An 18,781-nucleotide genomic window follows, 5' to 3' on the forward strand; every position below is an offset into this window, starting at 1 on the left:
ACAACCTTCAATTCAGAATTTCTGTAACTTTTAGAAATAAAATGGTAATGCATTTTTAAATTAGTAAAAATATCAAAGTCTGATGAATTAGTTGACTTTAAAGATATGTAAAGATATTTAAAGATACGTAATGGTTGCTCCTAGAGTGCCTGCAAAAAGCCACAATCAATTCAATAAGACTCAATGAGAGAAAATACATAGGAACTGAGGAGCTATCATAGGAATTTGGGGGTGTTAAATAATTGCTTCTTCACTCACAGGTCCACACTAAATAAGAAAATAAATGTAGTACAAATTACTTCTGCTTCACCATCATTTTCCTCATCTTCATCCTCTTCATCATCACTGTCAATGACAATGACATCATCTCTCTTGCCCTGACACTCTTGGGATGAGGTTGTATTCTGCTGATCTGATTGAAGAGGTCCAAGGTCTATAGGGAGGGACTGAGAAGTTTCCTCACTATCCTCCATAGGTGTATACTCGCCCTGCGTGACACCCTTCCAATAAAGAGGAAGACAATAGTGATCAGGGAAATTAAAACAAATACTATTAACAACCATCCTCACAACTTTTTTTTCTCTTTCACAAATGAACACAAATGAAAGAAGGCTCTTCATGGGGCTAAAACCTTCATTCACTAGCTCAGTTTTAAAGGCTGTAGCAAATAGGAAACTGGGCTTTAATCTGCCCCAAGAAAGAAGCCATGCTTTGATTTTGTGAACAATACACTAGTAATAAATGGGGCTCTGCATTACAAACTTTGCCCCTTTTGAATACGTGACGTCACCGTGCAGGTAGAAAAGGGGTGGGGCTTCCACTGCAACACTGCTGACATCACTTGACTCCCTTCCCTTGTCCTCTTCTCCCCATGAACACTACTGTGCTTCCTTGACTTTGAAGCCTATATGTTAAGTGAAAACTATTGTGTGAAACTTGAAGAGTGAACATGGATAGAAACATGAAGCACCTTGAAGCCATGTGACCAGCCATTTCAGAACGTCTTTCTTCAGAGGGTATGTCCCTGAATTGACATCTATTTAAGGCAAAGTGGAATTAACTACTGCAAAGACCTCCTAGTCCCTCCTAATCACTGAGTGGAACTACGAAACTGCTAGTTTAAGCAAGAGAGTAGCAAGAAACCAGATATCCATGCCAGGAGAATAGCAATGCAAAGAAAAGTTTCCCCAGAGAAAGAAAGGATGGAACAGTTGCACCAACTCGTAGAAGTTTAAATTAGTAGGCATGATTTATACAAGTAGATTTCACTATCCTGTTTAGCAACTACTTAGTTGCCAGTCCCAATTGAGGTCGCTAAGTGAGGACTAGCTGTACTTGAGTAAAAGGCTGAGAGGTACAGTATTATGTGCAAACATATCATGTATATATGCATACACACATATACCCTGCTTTAATACACTCTTCTGGTAGCACATCCTGTCCTGCATGAGTGTTAGGGGATATTTTTAAAAGGCCTATGTAAAATCGTCTTATAATAAAAATTATATGAGGATTGGAGGAGCTATGGACACTATTGCTGGAGAGAAAAATTGATAAGCAACCCCAATTCATTCACATGGATATTTCTGGATGTTGCTACAGCATACAAATAAAAGGTGGGAATTGTCCCTGCAATCAGGAACTTACTTCGCCAATGGAATCCTGTGAATCCTGATTGTAAGCCTGAGCTTCTATTTCTCGGTCTGTGCTCTCTTCTGCAGTCACTTCCTCCTGAAATATAGAAATGTATGGCATCAATTGAGAAATATTAAGATCATGTACACTGCACATCAAAAACACAGTATTTTACACTAGAGGCTACTACTGTAACTGTGATAATTTGCAAACCTTAGTTAATATTGTTACTGATCCATGAATACCAATGTCAAACCTTTTAAGTTTTAAATAACATGGTCGGTTGTTAATATTAAAGATGTTTAATTATTAAAAACTTGTCCAATACAGATCACTTAAATCTGCAATCACTTTATTACTTGACATTTCATATCTGACAAATGAATATGTAAGACAATTTTAATGAGAAATATGGTAGCCAATTTTGTTGTATTTAAGTACAATGACAATAAAGATTATACTTAGAGAGGTAGTCCCTTGACCTATGACCACAAATGAACCCAAAATTTCTGTTGCTAAGCAGAAAAGTGAGTTCTGCCCCATTTAGGACCATTCTTGCCACAGTTGTTAAGTGAATCACTGCAGCTGTTAAGTTACTAATGTGTTTGTTAAATGATCTGGCTTCTCCGTTGACTTTGCTTGTCAGGTCGCAAAAGGAAATGACATGACCCTGGGACCCGGCAATTAATACAGTCTGATATTCAAAATGGTTGAAAGCCAATATCTAAGACTGCATTTTTCCCCTGGAGATGCTCATAACCCAATAGTTCCCCTTACAAACCTCTGGCCCAACTCTCTGCACACTTCTCAGTTTCTTTGCAAGAGGCAGATCAACCATTTCCTCGGGAATCTGTTCTGAGTTTTCAACAGTATTCTCTTCTTCTTCCTCTCGTGCTCGTTTAGGCAGAGACGAACTGGGAGTAGCTGAAACTAAAAGAGAATAATGTTTTCCTTTAGTCAAATACATCACATTAAAGATCTAAGAAAAAGAAAAAAACAAACAGTGGCTATGGAATTCTTCTTTTGATGAATAGTTTGGCTGCTTATAATCAACACTTCTAAAATGCTGAAAATACTTGCTTAATTTTATATCACATGGTCAACATTTATATCATGACAAGGTTGACTTAGCCTTCCAACCTTCCGAGGTCAGTAAAATAAGGATCCAGATTGTTGGGGACAATATGCTGACTCTATAAACTGCTTAGAGAGGGCTGTAAAGCGGTATATAACTCTAAGTGCTATTGCTATCATGCAAATATTTCCTAATCTGGGTACAATCTAGATAGGTTTCAACTCCCAGCCAAAGTGAGTTTTTTTTCCCTGAATATTTGAGAACTGAATCTAGACAACTGAAAGCAGAAGGTGGATGTGGTGGTTTCCAGAAACCTAACCTGTGCCAAATACTGCCGTTGAGGTAGAAGGCCTTTCCATCTGGGAGCTCTGCACCACCTCCATGATGGCTGGGGATGGTTCTTGAGCTGTTGGTTCGATCTGAGGATGACTCTGTTGGGTAGGCTGTACGAAGGCTGTGGCCTGAGTTTGCTGCTGAACCGTCAGGATGGGCTGGGAAAGAGATGTCTGCACATTGGGGCTGGTGGAACGCACAGATCCGCTTGTGCTTCCAAAGACTGGAACATGTTCAACTGGTCCTTCTGACTGCATGGCTGAAATGAAGTTAGGACACTGGTCACTTTCACCGCTTAAGGTGAAGGCTGGAATCTCAGCTCAGAATGAGGGGGAAAAAATCTAGAAGTTACGTCATCTCACTTTCTTAAAAAAAAAAAAAAATAGTGATGTTGCTGATAGAGTCAAATTAATCTATATTTCAGTTTTCTATCCTCAGGTAACTGTTACACTGCAATTTGATTCATGTTAATATAGTATGACATTTAAATATTGAGACAAGCATCTCTTACAATGTTAAGATTTATGATTAAATATGCAACAAAAAGCACTAGACATTGTCATTGTGAAATACATGCTATTTTCACCAACAAGGAACAGAACCACCTAGAATTAACAGATATGCGTTCTAATAAGTTAGCCTTTCCATCGTAAAAGAGTTCATATTACAGCCCACCAAAGTATGTTTTTTTCAAGTTCCATTTCTCATCTTTTCACACTTTTAAACTGGCTTTTAAGTACATTTTTGCAATGATGCTATTTTACATGATACTATCCAGAGATCTTTAGACTTTAATGAGAAGATTCAGGCTGCATAAAATCCTTGAATTAGGGACACCTAAGTATTATGATGGGGGATGTTATGACCTTTTCACATACCTGTGGTTTTCTCAATTTCAACCTGGATATACATTTTCTTTCTTTAAGCAATTAAGGGGCTTTATAGCAGTTGGGCCAACCTTAACTTAACTTAACTTTATTGGATTTCTAGACCGCCCCTCTCTCAAAAGAGACTCTGACCTTCTGACTTTGATCCATTTTCTTACAAACAGTAAGCATTTGTTTATTATGTCTTTACATTTATTTTTAATCCAGTACGTTTCAATCAGAAATTACCTTCCTGAGTCTCCACTTGTGTTGTTGGCATAACGGTAGCCGTTGGAGTAGTTGTAGGGTTGGTGACTGTAGCGGGTGTAACCATTGGACGGATGCTAGCCCTTGGGGTGGGCTTGTTCCCAGGTATGGCAGCAGCTGTCACTTTGCTTGGGGTAGACACAACAGGAGTTGGCTTGATGTTGGCTGTTGGTGGATCTGAAGTACTAGCGCTAGAAATAATCCAAAACGATATGCTTGTGGATGTTTTAAGCGTATAATCATGAGTACAAGGCAGCTTCTCTTTAGTAAAGGCAAAACCAACCAACCCCCCCCCCCCCCAAAAAATTCTAGACTTTGTTTTTTTTTCTTTCTGTGTAAAAAAGATTAAAATGTAGAAATCTTCCCTCAAAGGAGAAATGCCCAGCCTCTTGACGGTTCTGGACATCTTTTGATACATGTTTCTCAGCTCAAGATCCTTAGGAAGGCAAGCTCCCTGAATCAGGGAGAGGAGCAAAAAGAACTCAAACTGTAGGCCTGATTGTATGATAGTGACCATCTTGACCATTACTGACCCCTCTGGATTCCCCTAGTTTATGATATTTCAATTGTGGTGCATCACAGATTTGTCTACATGTGTTATAACTTAAAGGTTAATTATTTCTGCAATGGAATGTGCCCTTTCCAATGGAAAAAGGTTTGGAAATATGCATTGGGTAGTCTTTATTATTTTGACTATTAGTAGAAACTTAGCAACTTTCATTCTTATGAAAGAGGAAAACTAAAGAGAAGAGACAAAATGAGCTATGCTTTGCTTCTAAATTAAGTTAGAGACGGTTCAAAAAGTATAACAGAAAAAAAGATTAAGAACTCACATTCCTCGGTCACCTGCAGCTTGAGTTGATTTAAGAGTGATCTGCCTTTGCTGTTCTGGAGCCTAATGATAAGAATTATTAGTTTAAGCCAGAGGAGCCAAAAGATAACCATATATATATATATATATATATATATATATATATATAAAGTTATTCATTTAATATATTTGAATACTGCTACCTATTATTAAAATCTTGAAGTAGCTTACAATCAATAGAAATTTCAGGATAGGGTGATATGAGCTGCGGTGGTGCAGTGATTAGAATGCAGTACTGCAGGCTACTTCTGCTGACTGCCGGCTGCTTGCAATTTGGCAGTTTGAGTCTCACTAGGCTCAAGGTTGACTCAGCCTTTCATCCTTCCAGGGTGGGTAAAATGAGGACCCAAATTTGGGGGGGCAATATGCTGACTCTGTAAACCGCTTAGAGAGGGCTGTATTTTACTGTGAAGCAGTACAGAAGTCTAAGTGCTATTGCTATTTATCCTGAGCCTTTATTGCAATCTCATCAGGTAAGCAGTTGGTAAATGTATGGTGTTTTCCCACGTACAGTAATATACCTTGGGAAAGTAATCTAGAAAAATAGACTCCAAAGCAATCTACCAATAAAGGAGAATATCTTTAGCTCAGGGCTGAGATGAGGGGTCCTTAATGCTCTTTGACCTTGTTTTTTCTTGCAGACATTTCATTACCCAAGCTAGGTAACATCATCAGTGCTAGTTTAATCAATCTCTTTCATTAAACTTATGCAGAGGATGAAAGGCAAAGAAAACATTAAAAAGTTCAATCTACAGAAGTCTTGTTTAGCACAAAATATCTACCTTGTTAGTAGATTCTGGAGGCTCATCTCGCTGTTCGTGATGTCTCTCTTGTTGCTCTCTGAGTTCTCGCTCTAGACGACAAATTCGGCCTTCGTATTGTGATTTAAGTGCACTCATCCGAACTTCTAATTCTGTCTTTTGTTCTTCCAATGTGCTGCTCTTTTGCTTCCATTCCTCATTTTCTTTAGTCAGCTGATCTTTTGCCCCTGAATTAAAGGAGAGAACAATCAATCACTTCATTTTGATAGTGCATACCAAAGTATTTTAGTAAAAACTGGACAGTTTTATAAATGTTACAAGCTTTCTTCTTGGAGGAAGGAAAAAATATATATGCCTCAGTACTTGCTGTCCAAAGAATGCACAGAAGCATTCTCCAACACCATAATTCAAACGAGTTGATTTTCCTATACTCTATAGCAGTGATGGCAAACCTTTTCGGTCCTGCGGAAACGTCATGCGCATGCACATGCACGCTCATTAGGGCCGTGCTCCCGAAAAGCCAAACTTCCAACTGGCTGGCACACATGCACATTCCTGTTTTCAGCACTGTTGCACGGGTGAAGGGATCGCGCTCCAGAAAAGCCAAACTTCCAGTTCTTCCAGCATGCATGCTCACCTGATAATCAGCTGGCAAGCACGCATGCGCACACCGGCTTTTGGCACTGCCACACGCAGGAAAGACAGCTAATCCTCATGTGCACATGCACATGGAAGACAAATAGGCAAGGCCATGCGTGGCGGGCGACATGGCTTCATGTGCCACTTTGGGCATGCATGCCATAGGTTCGCCATCATGGCTCTATAGAGTACGCTCTATGTAGGCAAACTTAGTTCTGGTCCTCTCCTAAGCCATATGCTTGATTAAGATTTGGGGGGGGGGGATGTCACTGGTTTGAGGGTGCTATTTAATTGCTTCCTCTGGGACTTATTTGCTCCAGCAGGAAAGTCGTTGATCTGCCCCTTCCCTGTACCAGGTAGGAACACTGGACTATCATTTTGGAGAACCACTGGTACCACCTGGCTGCAACTTCTGCCCCTTCCCTCCTATCGCTTTGTCTCCACAATGCTGGCACCATTTCTTTGTGGCTCTAAGGGGAGTAGTAGTGTTCCTGCTGTCCCACTTACTGCTTTCTTATTTTACTTTAGAAAGGCCTTCTCTTACAAGGCAAAAGGGAGGAGGATGCCTCCTCCTTTGTAGTGGTCCAGCACTAACATCTAAGGATTTCCTCTTGCAGAAGTTTCCTTCTTTCCTCCTTTCCCATAAGGATGGCCTTATGGGATTCTAAAGCTGAACTCTCTCTTCTGAGCAAATATGCAGGAGCATAAACTGAGCATACATTTCCCACCAAGGGAAAAAGGAAGCTCTTGGCCTTGTCTCATCAATAGAAGAGAGAGTTAATCTTATAGTATTGGCTCCACGGATGTGACTATTTATTAATGGGACTTAGATGGCTTCACATAAAGATTCAACGGCTCACAACAATCCATAAAAGATAGCTAAAAACAAAAGTATCCCAAATCTCTCCTATCTCTAGTTCTCCTTCCTTCTCTATTCTTATTAAAGTTCTTCCAAGAGAATAGCAGCTGTGATCAATTCTAGCATTGAATTAAAATTATCTAACGAAGACTCTTCTTTTGTGTTAGTCCATATGCTACTTCGTTGAACAATCATTTGAAAAACCAGTAATTCCCAATTTAAAAGCCAATTTAAATCAAAATCAGATAGTGAGTCTTCTCCAAACTCACTTATTTAAAATGGCATTTCTTCTAGAATTTAAAATATTTAAAGCCAACTTACCTGCCAGCTGTGCAATCCTCTGCTTGGCGGCCAGAAGGGTCTTTTTAGTTTTCTCCTCTTTTTCAGTAACTTGTTGTCTGAGTTGTTCTTCCTGTGCTGTTTTTTCCTGTAGATCTTGACGAAGGCGGGAAAGGTCGGATTGCAGCTGGGATACTTGCTCCTGAAGATTCTTTACTTCAGTGTCCTTCTCTCCTAGAGTCTATGGAAACCCAGGCATGAAACATTAGGCCACTGCAACTTTCCATAGCTGATGGATTGGTATAATGCTAGGAATTATACCCTACCCGCCCTACAGCTTGCTATTGATCAGGCTTCCATTATTTTTTCCCCTATGGTATAATATACCTATGAATGGATTCTCTAAACCATTTTTCTACCATATAATTTCCTTAAAGCACTTCAGGTGCCCAGAGGGAAATCTCCTATTTTATTCACATAACCACTATTTGTGAAAGCTTAAGCTTTAGAGTAGGTGTCAAACTCAAGGCCTGTGGGGGCTGCATGTGGTCTGCAGGGTGCTTAGATCTGGCCAATGGGGCCACCCTGGAAACAGCAAAGGACTCTCCCACGGTGCCTCTGCCAGCAAAAATGGGCTCCTGAGTTCTGTTTTCAGCTGTGACGGCCTCCTGCAGCCGTCTGTCAGTGAAAACGGAGCTTGGAGCTCCCTTTTTCGCTGGCAGTGGCAAAAAACGGAGCTCGGGAGCCCATTTTCGCTGGCAGAGCGCTTGGGCCACCACTGGTGCCGACATGAGTGATGTCAAGCTGGCCACACCCACCCTGCCCATGTCCATCCCACCTCCTGAGGTCAATGCAGCCTTCAATGAAATCGAGTTTGACACCCCTGCTTTAGAGGCTTAAAAGTGACTTTGTTTTCAAGTGACAAACTCTATTTCTGTTTTGCTAATAAATACATCAGAGCCGCACAGATGCTCCCCTTGAAAGTTCTCTTACCTTCTGTAGAATTTCAATCTGCCCCTCTAAAGATTTTATTTTGACCTCAGCTTGGTTTAGAGCCTCTTTCGTGTCCTGATGTTCTTTCTCTGAATTATGCTGTTCTTGCTGTTCCGCAAAAGCCTGTGTGGAAGTCTCAGCAACCATCTGCAATTTCAGACCATTAAGAATAATGTTTGTACAACGATATCCAGCCTTAGTATATGCTACTAACATGGTACAGAAATCCTACACACTGGCCTGTTTTCTGCACTAAAGCTGTGGAGATGAAATTCAACGTTGCGGGTCTATGCAGAATAACAAGAAAGCTTCAATTGCATTGGAAGTTTTTATTTTGTTTTGCAGCTAGAGGCTAATATTTTTAGTTGCTTTGGATAGTAAGATGGGGGCATATAAATTTAATAATTAAAGAGCAAAATAAATAGTTCTTCCCCTAGTATTTGGGATGTGGGACATAGACAAATGAACAGATACACATACACATAAACGCACACATACGTACATATATTTTACTTCTCTTGTTTTCTGAGAAAAAAACCCATACTGATAGTTTTCAACAAAATCACAGCACATGCTTAAAGGAGACAGGGATGGCTGCATGAAGCCCAGTTAGCCATTATAGAAGATCACTGAGCATTTCAGGCCCTCCGCATAGACTGGTTATTTCAGAAGATGGGTATGTGTTTGTGAGTTGAGGAAAAGGAGGTTTTGTGAGACTATAGCCTAAGGTAGCCAGCACAATCAGATCACTGTTACAGAAAAAAGATGGGAAAGAGGCATGTCTAAAGCAAAGGAAGTGTCTTCTCTTAAGAATCATGGAAAGGATATTGAGGAAATCAAAAAGGTATCATCAATGTTCAGTGTTGTTGAACACCTCTTAAGTATACAGATTCTCTCTCCTAGAGTAATTTCAGATTTAGTATGTAGCTTAACCACATTGACATTAACAGGAAGCATGAAGACTAGACAGAAGTATGACCACTGGTACTCATCAAGACTATCTAAACCTGAAAACTATCAGGTGCTTTTTAAGCTATGCCAGTCAACTTTCACAGACCATGAATGGCCAAAGCCTTACCTTATCATGCTGTGCTTTCAGCTCTTCATATTGAGTCTTGTAGCGACGTCCAATTTTCTTGACTTGAGTTATTGTCTTGACTTTCTCTTGAATATCTACTACTTTTGCCTCCAGGTCCTTTTGAAGGTTTTCCTTTTCTGTTTTTGTTTTTGTTAGATCTTCCCGGAGGCTCTGGACCACATTCTGAGTTGTTGTCAGTGATGCATTTGTTCTTAAAATTAATTGAAAAAGAATTAAATACAAATGAATACAATATACAACTGCTGTACTTTTTAAAATTTGAGCAATTTAAATGAATATTTGGTTTCAAAGATCCAGTTAAAAAGTTTCAAAGAAATGTTAAACTTTCAGATAACATTTATCAGGCAGATAAAAATCTAATATCTGCAAGAAATATCATTTACCTGAACACAAGAACTGGTGGAACCATAAACTATACAAAGTAATAGAAAATTAAAAAGGTAAAGTGTTTTGGGACTTTAGAATTCAAACAGGGAAGCACCTGCACATAACACTCCAGTCTTTTGTCTTAAGCAGACGAGAAAGAACTGGTGAAAATCAGAAAATGCAAAGACCTGTAAATAGAATTAGGACAAATGTGATAAAAGAAAGCAAAGAAGGTAGGCTCCTTGGGTGCAATCCCTAAAACATCTGGAGCCCCACTTGAACACCATTGGCTTTACAAAATTGCCACCAGTCAATTGCAAAAGGTAGCTTTATTGGAGCAGCTTGCATCCTGCAAGGTTACTTTTAACACCAGCAAACAATGACATCTGCCTACTCCAGGGCCTTGTGAAGAACTCAACAAGTAGATAAAATGCCAACCAAAGGAAAAAACTCTTCTGGTCAGAGTTTAGGAAATTTGTGATTTTGCTCAGACAGCAAAGGTCTTTCCTGGGCCCTCATTTCCTAACTCTTAATACTCTACTTCTGAAAAATGAATGATGGGATAGTGGGTCAGGAAAGTATGAAGAATATAGTGACAGTATTCTGTGCAAATGCTACTCTAATCTGTCAAGAAAACTCTGGATCCAAGTCTCCATGTACCTCATTTTTGGAGCTGGGCAAAGATTTTTGTCATCCTGCCATTTGAGATAATTTAATTGGAGATGAAGGCGAGTAAAATGATCATGTAAAGCATTTGCTCTATTACATAAAGCTTTTCAGCTACTATCATATTGTTCAGTTTTATCCACATTGCAGGAAGACGGGAACCATCAAACATGGAATATCCAGAAAGCAAGATGCAGTGCATTTCAGAAAAGAAAATGCAATACAAGGATAGCCCTTAGGCAAGTGGAACAAGGACATGTAATTCTCCGCAAGTAAAACTTGAACAAACATATGGATTAAAACGTTCTGTGAAGATGTTTTGAGCTCATATAAAGGAATACAATATATTAGTTTTAGAAAAGATCTCACAGTACCCCAGTGTTTTTTCAGATCATAAGGCATTCTTTACAAATCACCTTGCAATTTCTGCTTTAAGCCTGCCTATTTCTTCACTTAGCTGCTGAATGCGTTTGTTGTTCACTTCCTTCTCTGAAAGAAGCTTCCGATATTCTTCAACATCTGCATCTTTTTGTTGGCTCAGTAAATGCTGGAAGAGAACATTAAACAATCATAAACTTAAGACAGGTATAGTTTTAATTTAGTACTCTTTTGCATTTCAGAAAGTGAAAGAATGTAAAAGTGAACCCAAGACTTGGATCAAAATGACAATATCCAAAGGGTTTCTTCTAGATCAGCAACCCCCAACCTTGGCACCAGGGACCAGTTCCGTAGATTTCCTCGTGAACTGGAGGCAGCGTTGTTTCATGTGCTGCCTGCATCCTGGCGATAGGGCTTCGCTTGTTTGCGCGGACCGGTTGTTGGCATGCTGTGGACCAGTGCTGGTCCACGGACCAGGGCGTGGAGACCCCTAATCTAGATACTATAAGCCAAGGCTATAAATAAGCATTCAGAGATTCTGAGAATTTAGGGTAGAAATTTGATACGTAAGAAGGTTTATCTAAACTCACAATTGATATACATTTTGTATAAGATATGTATACCTTTTTGCTCAGAGAATTAAAATTGATTAATGCTTTCCCCAGCGAGATTTGTTGTTATATTCTTTACAACAAACTCTTTGTAGCAGAAGAGCTAATGTATTACACATTTACATTTTAAAAATAGGCCGTCATTAGTAAGAAATACTGTTGCTTGGACAAAGGCTGCAAAGGAGCTGGAGAAAAGTACACCATTCACATCACACACACAAACACAAACACACACACACACACACGAGGGGGACGATGACAATTTATACTGGTATACTACTACTTCCTCACCACTTATAACTGATACTTTAGAAGAAAAAAATCTTATGAAAACTTAAATACTAACATTTAATTCTTTATAACTTTACTTTTAGGGGAATTGTACCCCTGGATATTCTTATTTTCTCAAATAATCTGCACCTATGAAACTTCTCACATTTCATGATCGATTTCATTCTTCAAGCTCCTTCATACCTTAATTGCTTTCTCTCTTAATTTCATTCTTTTCTATATAGCAGTGATGGCGAACCTATGGCCTATGGGAAAAAGTTCACCTTTTTAAAAGCTATTTTTCGCCTTCCCCAGGCTCCAGAGGCTTTATAGGAGCCTGGGGAGGGCGAAAAGAGCCCCCCCCCACACACACCCTGGAGGCTTCAGGGACCGTCCGGAGGTTTCCCTGAAGCCTTCGGAACGCTTAAACCACCATCCGAGCAAACCAGAAGTGACTTCTGGGTTGCTCGGGGTGTCATTTTAAGCGTTCCGAAGGCTTCAGGGACCGTCCAGAGGCTTCCCTGACACCTTCGGAGCGCTTAAAACCACCCTCCGAGCAACCCAGAAGTCACTTCCGGTTTGCTTGGAGGGTGGTTTTAAGCGCTCTGAAGGCTTCAGGGAAGCCTCCGGATGGTCCCTGAAGCCTCCGGAGGGCCTCAGGGGGGGGGGGAGGCTCTTTTCGCCCTCTCCAGGCTCCTATAAAGCCTCTGGAGCCTAGGGAGGGCGAAAAAAGCATGTAAAAATGGGGGGGGGTCGCGCGTTGTGAGCACATGCACACTGGGGGGTCGCGCGTTGCATTATGGGTGTGGCACGCCCGCACACGACCCCCCCTGCGCTCCCCCCCTTGTGGCACACGAGCCAAAAAAGGTTCACCATCGCTGCTATATAGCAAAAGGTACATCGCATATATAGACTCACAACCCTCCACAGCAACTATTAACCTTTTTTTTAAACTTTTGTTCTCTTGTTCTTCCTATGTTTTCAACCATTGTTAAGAAAACAGCTGTTTTTAATTCTCCAGAAATGTCATGCATGCTCTAAAATCTAAAAGGAGCTCACTTGAGTCCGGGCTTTCCATCGTTTGACATCCTCTTCCAGCAGCTTCTTCTCTGCTTGAAGCATCCCACTTTTCTCACTGAGCTCAGCATTGGATTCTTGCAGAGGCATGATATCAGCTTCCAGCTTACGCACCTGAAATCATCACTTGGGATAATTACTTGGAGCATTGTTTCCCTATGCAGTCTAAATACATTTGTTTGAGGATATAAATAGATTGTAGCATTATGTCTTTTAATATTCCACCCGTTTGTTGGTAAATAGACTGTGGGTTATAACCGTAGATAGATAGATAGATATTTTAAAGGAGTTTTTTTTATATTTTCCAACTTTCCACAAATCAATAATCAGATCTTATTCATTCTGCAAAATTTAGAACAAAACAGTTCTTTTTTTAAAAAAGTACCAATAGTGCAATATTTTTTCTGAATTGAATGAAAATCACAGATTTATAACTATATGGGCAAAGGACTGATTTAGAAATTTTGTTTTAGACGTGTCAAGGACAAATTTAAAATTCATACTAACTTTTGCTTGCATTTGCTGAAGTTCTTGTTCCAATTTCTCTTTCTCCTCTCTTAATATCTTATTTGTTTCTATCAAAACATTCATGGTCTCTGTCTTCTTCATTAATTCTTCATGTTGAGCAATTGTTTTTGCAGTCACCTACAATACAATGCATTGTTCAAATCCAAATATATCTGCAAATTCCTAACTTGCTTTTCATTTCCACTGTTAAATTTTCTTGAGAAATGATTACTTGCCACAAAATATTTATACTAAACTATATGTAAAATATGTATGAACTCGCAAACTGAGTTCATACATGAAATATAATTTAGAATTTAATAAGATCCATGTGTCCAGAGGACTGAGCTTCCTCCTCCTCCTCCTCCTCCTTTTTTCTCCTTTATATAGCATGCATTTTCTGTTACAGAATCTTATGTAGTAACAAAAATTTTTAGGACATTCTAGGACTCAAGTTCATAGCCAACTATTACATGTCAACCAGGCACACTGGGTTTCACCATTATTCTACACATACAACAAATCATCTTCCAAGGTAACTTGGTCCCAATTATACACCTTCTTTAGACAAACCTCGTGATTTTTTCAGAGGACCATTAATTTAGTTTTTCATGTTCGCATATCGGGCATTCTTTTATTTATCAAAAGGAGCATTTCTAAAAACAGGTCAGTGGTATTGCCCAGATATTATTAAAGCGATATTCCTTAATAATATGTGCAGTCTCGCAATAAGTTGTAATGCTTGTTTGTTGTCTAAGAACCATCATTTAAAAAAAAAAAAGGATGAGAAGGAATGTGTGGATACATACTTGTACTTTCTCCCTCTCTGCATTCAGACTTTGCTGTAGCTCGTGCAGCTCTCTTTCTAAATGTTCCACCTGCTGGCGGTAGCGTAAGCTCTCTACTTGTGCAACCTCAAATCGAGTTTCTGCAATCTCCTTTTCTCTGCGAATAAACCTGTCATAGGAGGGGGGGGGGATCTAGGTAAGTTTATAGCTCTCCAAAATAGTCTTGATAGGGGTATTTTTGATCCACAAATCTAAACATTTGGATATTTCAATTTAAAATTTAAAAAAAATATTTAAATTTAAATAAACACCTCTAAAAGAAAAAAAAAGGTGTGTCATTCACCAAAACTGGGATTTAGTTTTGGCGACATTGCACTCTAGAACATGAACATGGCATCATGGTTTTGGAATGAAGAACTGAGTTGTCCTCCCAGTCCTGGGGAGCTTGTGTTAGTGGGTATATGAACAAGAGACAATCAAACCTCAAATAAGATATAAACTAGAGTGGGAATTTTGATTCATCTCTCAATCATCATTCCCTATGATCACACAGTAGTTAAATAGGGTAGAGAATATATAGGGTAGAAATTCAAGACAAAGAAAGCACAGACAATCATGGTGCTCCTATTTGTTCAATAGCATTTGTTCTAACAGTTGCGCTGGTTCGAAGATATTTTCATGTTCATCTTCTCACACGCTGCGTGCAAAGTGAGCTGCAAAATGTGGGTATGGTATGCATACCTGGTGCACACCAGGTACCATGCATGCAGTAATCAAAACTGTATTGGATCAATACATTGAACTCAACAATACCTGATAATTTCTACCATTTGCTCTTGTGATTTTCCTTCTTCAGTGAGAGACACATTCAGGGCTCCTGACCCGCCTTCCTTCATTGAAGCCATCATCTTGTTGCTCAGAGTTTCCAGCTGTTCGTGCAACAGTTGGCTTTGTTTCTCTAAGTCTTCACAGCGAGATGCAAGCTTAGAAGCTTCATCCTAGGAGAGAAGACCAAAACAGATCATCCCAGACGCCTCAACAAATAAACTTGAATTCAAAGACTAGGCCGGGTCATAAAACCTGCCAGATTGCTAGAGGCAAAAAGAAAAAAAAACACCCTTCACCTTTAATGCTCTTTCTCGTTCTTCCCACGAAGCTCTGCTCTCTCGCAATGTGGATTCTGCTTTTTGGGCTGCTTCCTCTAATTGCTGCTTTATTGTTGAATTCTTTGCAACTTGCTCCTTGACAGCTTGTAAAGCTTCAACGTCAGAAGAATGAAGCATCAGCTCCCGTTCATATTTACTTTGAGCTTCAGCAGCTATCTTTGCCTATAAGAAGCCAGAATTATCATTGCTTCAGAGTTTGTAATAAATTCAATGATTTAGTTTCCTTATGGTTGTTTCCTAAGTAAGAGATTTATACTTGCTGGCTAACCGTTGACTTATGTGTATGAAAACATAATGGGTGGTCAAAAAGTCCCCTGTTGATTTATCAAGGGTCAATGGGTGGAAATAAAAGCTGATGCATTAAATCTCTTTCAGACTCTCAAGGAAAAAACATCATTCCACATCACAGAACAGCAACAATAACAGAGCCTTTAATTTTAAAGCGTCTTCTGCGAGATGGAGAAATTAGTGTTAGAATGCCTTCTTCGTAATTGGTGTACACTTATTACTGACATGCAAAAGTGACTCTTAACCATTTACCCAATTTAATCAATACTTAATTCAACTGCAAAGGTCAGCCAAACATTTGAGAACCATACTTGCTCTTGGCAGTCCCGTTTAGCTTGCTGTTCATTGCTGAGTGCTGTGTTTGCTCGCTGGAGAGTTTCCTGAAGTTCAGACTTCATGTTGGAGAGGTTTTTCTTTAACTCGGAAAGCTACAAACAAAGCATCAAGGATCAAATTTTCATTTCTTTTAAAAAATGTTTATCTAAAAGAATAGTATAGACCTATGTTTTAAAATAACAATGATTAAAAATGTCCTGGACTTGCCTAACTTAAGGTCAAATATTTGTAGCACTTTAGATACTGAAACTCCTTACCAAAGAAATATCCCTAAATACATTTCTGCTTCTAGATATTCCCAAAGAAATATTTTTAACAGAGTTATAGAGGAATTTAAGGACTTTTAAGATACTGCCTGTCTGCAAACTGTAGAAGTGAATCAAGAGACATTTATGTTATCACATCTTTTGGGGGGGAATGATCTTGTGCAGCTTGCAGTTGGAGGGGATTCAACTGAATCATAGCTATTTAGCTTTGGGATGAAACAGGGTCAGACAACCTAAACTTTTCCATATCTGCAACCTTCCATTTCCTGTTCTTCGGCATACTTCAATTTGGCCTATCTCATACCAGATTTCTGATCTGCGAAAGATCAAACTACAGGAGATGCAGAGAGATGGAAAATGAAATCCGATATTAGATATTCTCACTAGACATGGAAATACAAGTTTTCCTATAAATCCTTAGACCTTTGAACACATAGTGACTGAAACCATTATTGAATGAATCTTTCTTCTATAAACGAAAATGTACAGAACACAAATTGCAGATAAAAAGTATCTAGATCTCTAAACCTTTTTGTGCAGTCTTTCTCTTCTGCCACTACTTTTAATGAGTAAATTAAAATTATATGTTTTAATTATGAATAATCTGGAAAGAAAACGAGAGAAAGAAACAGCGACTAGCTTCTAAAAACTTTCATTATTATTATTTTTGATGTTCTTTTACCAAGCTACTTAACCCTTAACCAGCTATATACCATGCCAGGCATATTCAAACAGCCAGATGCAAGGTCTTTGACCCCGAAAGATAGAAACAGAGATACAAAGAAACTCATTCTGGCAAGAGAACAGAGATAAGAGATAGACAGAGAAAATTTCAGAAAGAGAATATAATATGAATGAATATCATGATTCATTTTGATTCCAATTGCTAACATATTTATATTCAAGTAATAGAATTCAGCTGAAGCTGATGGATGTTTCCATCAATGGAACTGTGTGGGAAGCAATTCTGAATTAAGTCTTTCTCTTCACTCTAAATTTCCATAACTTCCAAAATCTCCCAGCTGAAATTGCACTGACAGTAAAACAGCCAAAATTCATTTCCCTCACCCTTCTGATAGAACACTTCCCTGGATTAGAGTTTTCCATCAATAAAGAGAATCAGTTGCATCTTGTAACATGATTTGTAAAGAAAATGTTTTGGAGAAACATTTGAAATGGTTAAAAATTTGAAAAATTAGTTCAAGTTCTATCTTAATTATGCTGAAACGAGCAACGAAGTGCTTGATTTTCCGTTCTTCAGCAATTCCTTGGAATAACATAATGCAGGATGTACAGGATGACAAATAAAAGCAGAGCAACTTCCCAACGTCTCAAATAACACGTCCTTGAGCTATGTGGCAAACTTTGAAAGCAAGTTCCAAAATGTTTCAACAAGGAAACAAAATGACAATCCAAAACAGAAGTAGCATAGGGACAACATATGAGAAGTTCTTAAGGAACACTTAAGAACTTCTTATATGTTGTCCCTATGCTACTTCTCTTTTCCAGTTATGTACAGTAACAAGAAAGTCTGACGCAGAAAAGAATCGTGTTAGTTATACCTGCTGTTCCAGGTTTTCTATGGCTTTACGTTTTTCATCTTGAAGCTCCTGTTTTTCTTTCTCAGACTCCATTAGTTTCTTCTCTAGCTGGGAATGATACTCTGAGGATTCTTTCAAGCGGGTCTCAACAGTGGCCCGAACTTCTTCAGTCACCTACACAGTAAGATGGAATCAAGATAAGAGTATATATAAGAGAAATGCATTGATGCAATTGTATTTCAGGTTTCTTCAGCATGGAAAGTGTAATGTATGCTTCTTGAAGACACTTCTATGGCTCCAAATTGACTTAGCAGCTGTTTTCTCAAGAAATATTTTTCCAAGTATAAAACAAGCCTGAAAAACATTCATGGAATAATAGCATGCTTATGCTTTAGAGTTCCAAAGACAAGCAAAATACCTATATAAATAAAATATTTATTTATTTATTTATTATTTTTATTTTATTTATTCGATTTATCAGTCGCACCCTCTCTGCGAAGGGACTCGGGGCGACGTACAATCAAATATATAAGCGTGTGGCATGGAGGAGGTAAATACATCAACATTTAACAATTCAAATAGAAATAAAAGCCACAAAGTTAAGATAAATAACAATAAAATTACAACAATTAAAACAATTAAAATACCCAAAAGATTTAAATTTACAGTTTAAAATTGCCAGGGAGGTTAGAGAGTTCTAATTAAGCCAGGCCGGCTAGTTGGAACAGGTGGGTCTTGAGTTTCGTGCGGAAGGAGCAGAGATCAGTCGTTGTCCTAATATCTGGGGGGAGGTCATTCCAGAGGGCTGGGCCCATCACAGAGAAGGCCCTACTCCTGGGTGCCG

At 38.9% G+C, this 18,781-nt stretch overlaps 1 protein-coding gene across 3 annotated transcripts in view; it reads right to left on the reverse strand.

Annotated features, from left to right (window-relative positions):
• The window catches only part of TPR (translocated promoter region, nuclear basket protein), a 63,127-nt gene that overhangs the window by 18,145 nt on the left and 26,201 nt on the right, over window positions 1–18,781 (reverse strand). For 2 of the 3 annotated variants that reach the window (XM_081948477.1, XM_081948476.1), the window contains exons 23-40: window positions 17,959–18,111; window positions 16,106–16,222; window positions 15,465–15,668; window positions 15,154–15,338; window positions 14,362–14,509; window positions 13,553–13,690; window positions 13,028–13,159; window positions 11,126–11,256; window positions 9,657–9,867; window positions 8,579–8,725; window positions 7,628–7,826; window positions 5,830–6,035; window positions 5,010–5,071; window positions 4,159–4,367; window positions 3,030–3,302; window positions 2,417–2,565; window positions 1,648–1,731; window positions 300–500 (exon numbers count right to left, since the gene is read on the reverse strand). In XM_081948477.1, coding sequence (XP_081804603.1) covers window positions 300–500; window positions 1,648–1,731; window positions 2,417–2,565; window positions 3,030–3,302; window positions 4,159–4,367; window positions 5,010–5,071; window positions 5,830–6,035; window positions 7,628–7,826; window positions 8,579–8,725; window positions 9,657–9,867; window positions 11,126–11,256; window positions 13,028–13,159; window positions 13,553–13,690; window positions 14,362–14,509; window positions 15,154–15,338; window positions 15,465–15,668; window positions 16,106–16,222; window positions 17,959–18,111 — 2,949 coding nt within the window. The remainder of the gene's footprint in view (window positions 1–299; window positions 501–1,647; window positions 1,732–2,416; window positions 2,566–3,029; window positions 3,303–4,158; window positions 4,368–5,009; window positions 5,072–5,829; window positions 6,036–7,627; window positions 7,827–8,578; window positions 8,726–9,656; window positions 9,868–11,125; window positions 11,257–13,027; window positions 13,160–13,552; window positions 13,691–14,361; window positions 14,510–15,153; window positions 15,339–15,464; window positions 15,669–16,105; window positions 16,223–17,958; window positions 18,112–18,781) is intronic. The other variant, XM_081948478.1, reaches the window with a different exon arrangement.

Source organism: Natrix helvetica (genome assembly GCF_964273705.1).
Source record: "Natrix helvetica genome assembly, chromosome: 3".
In the NCBI taxonomy this organism is placed as follows: domain Eukaryota; kingdom Metazoa; phylum Chordata; class Lepidosauria; order Squamata; family Natricidae; genus Natrix; species Natrix helvetica.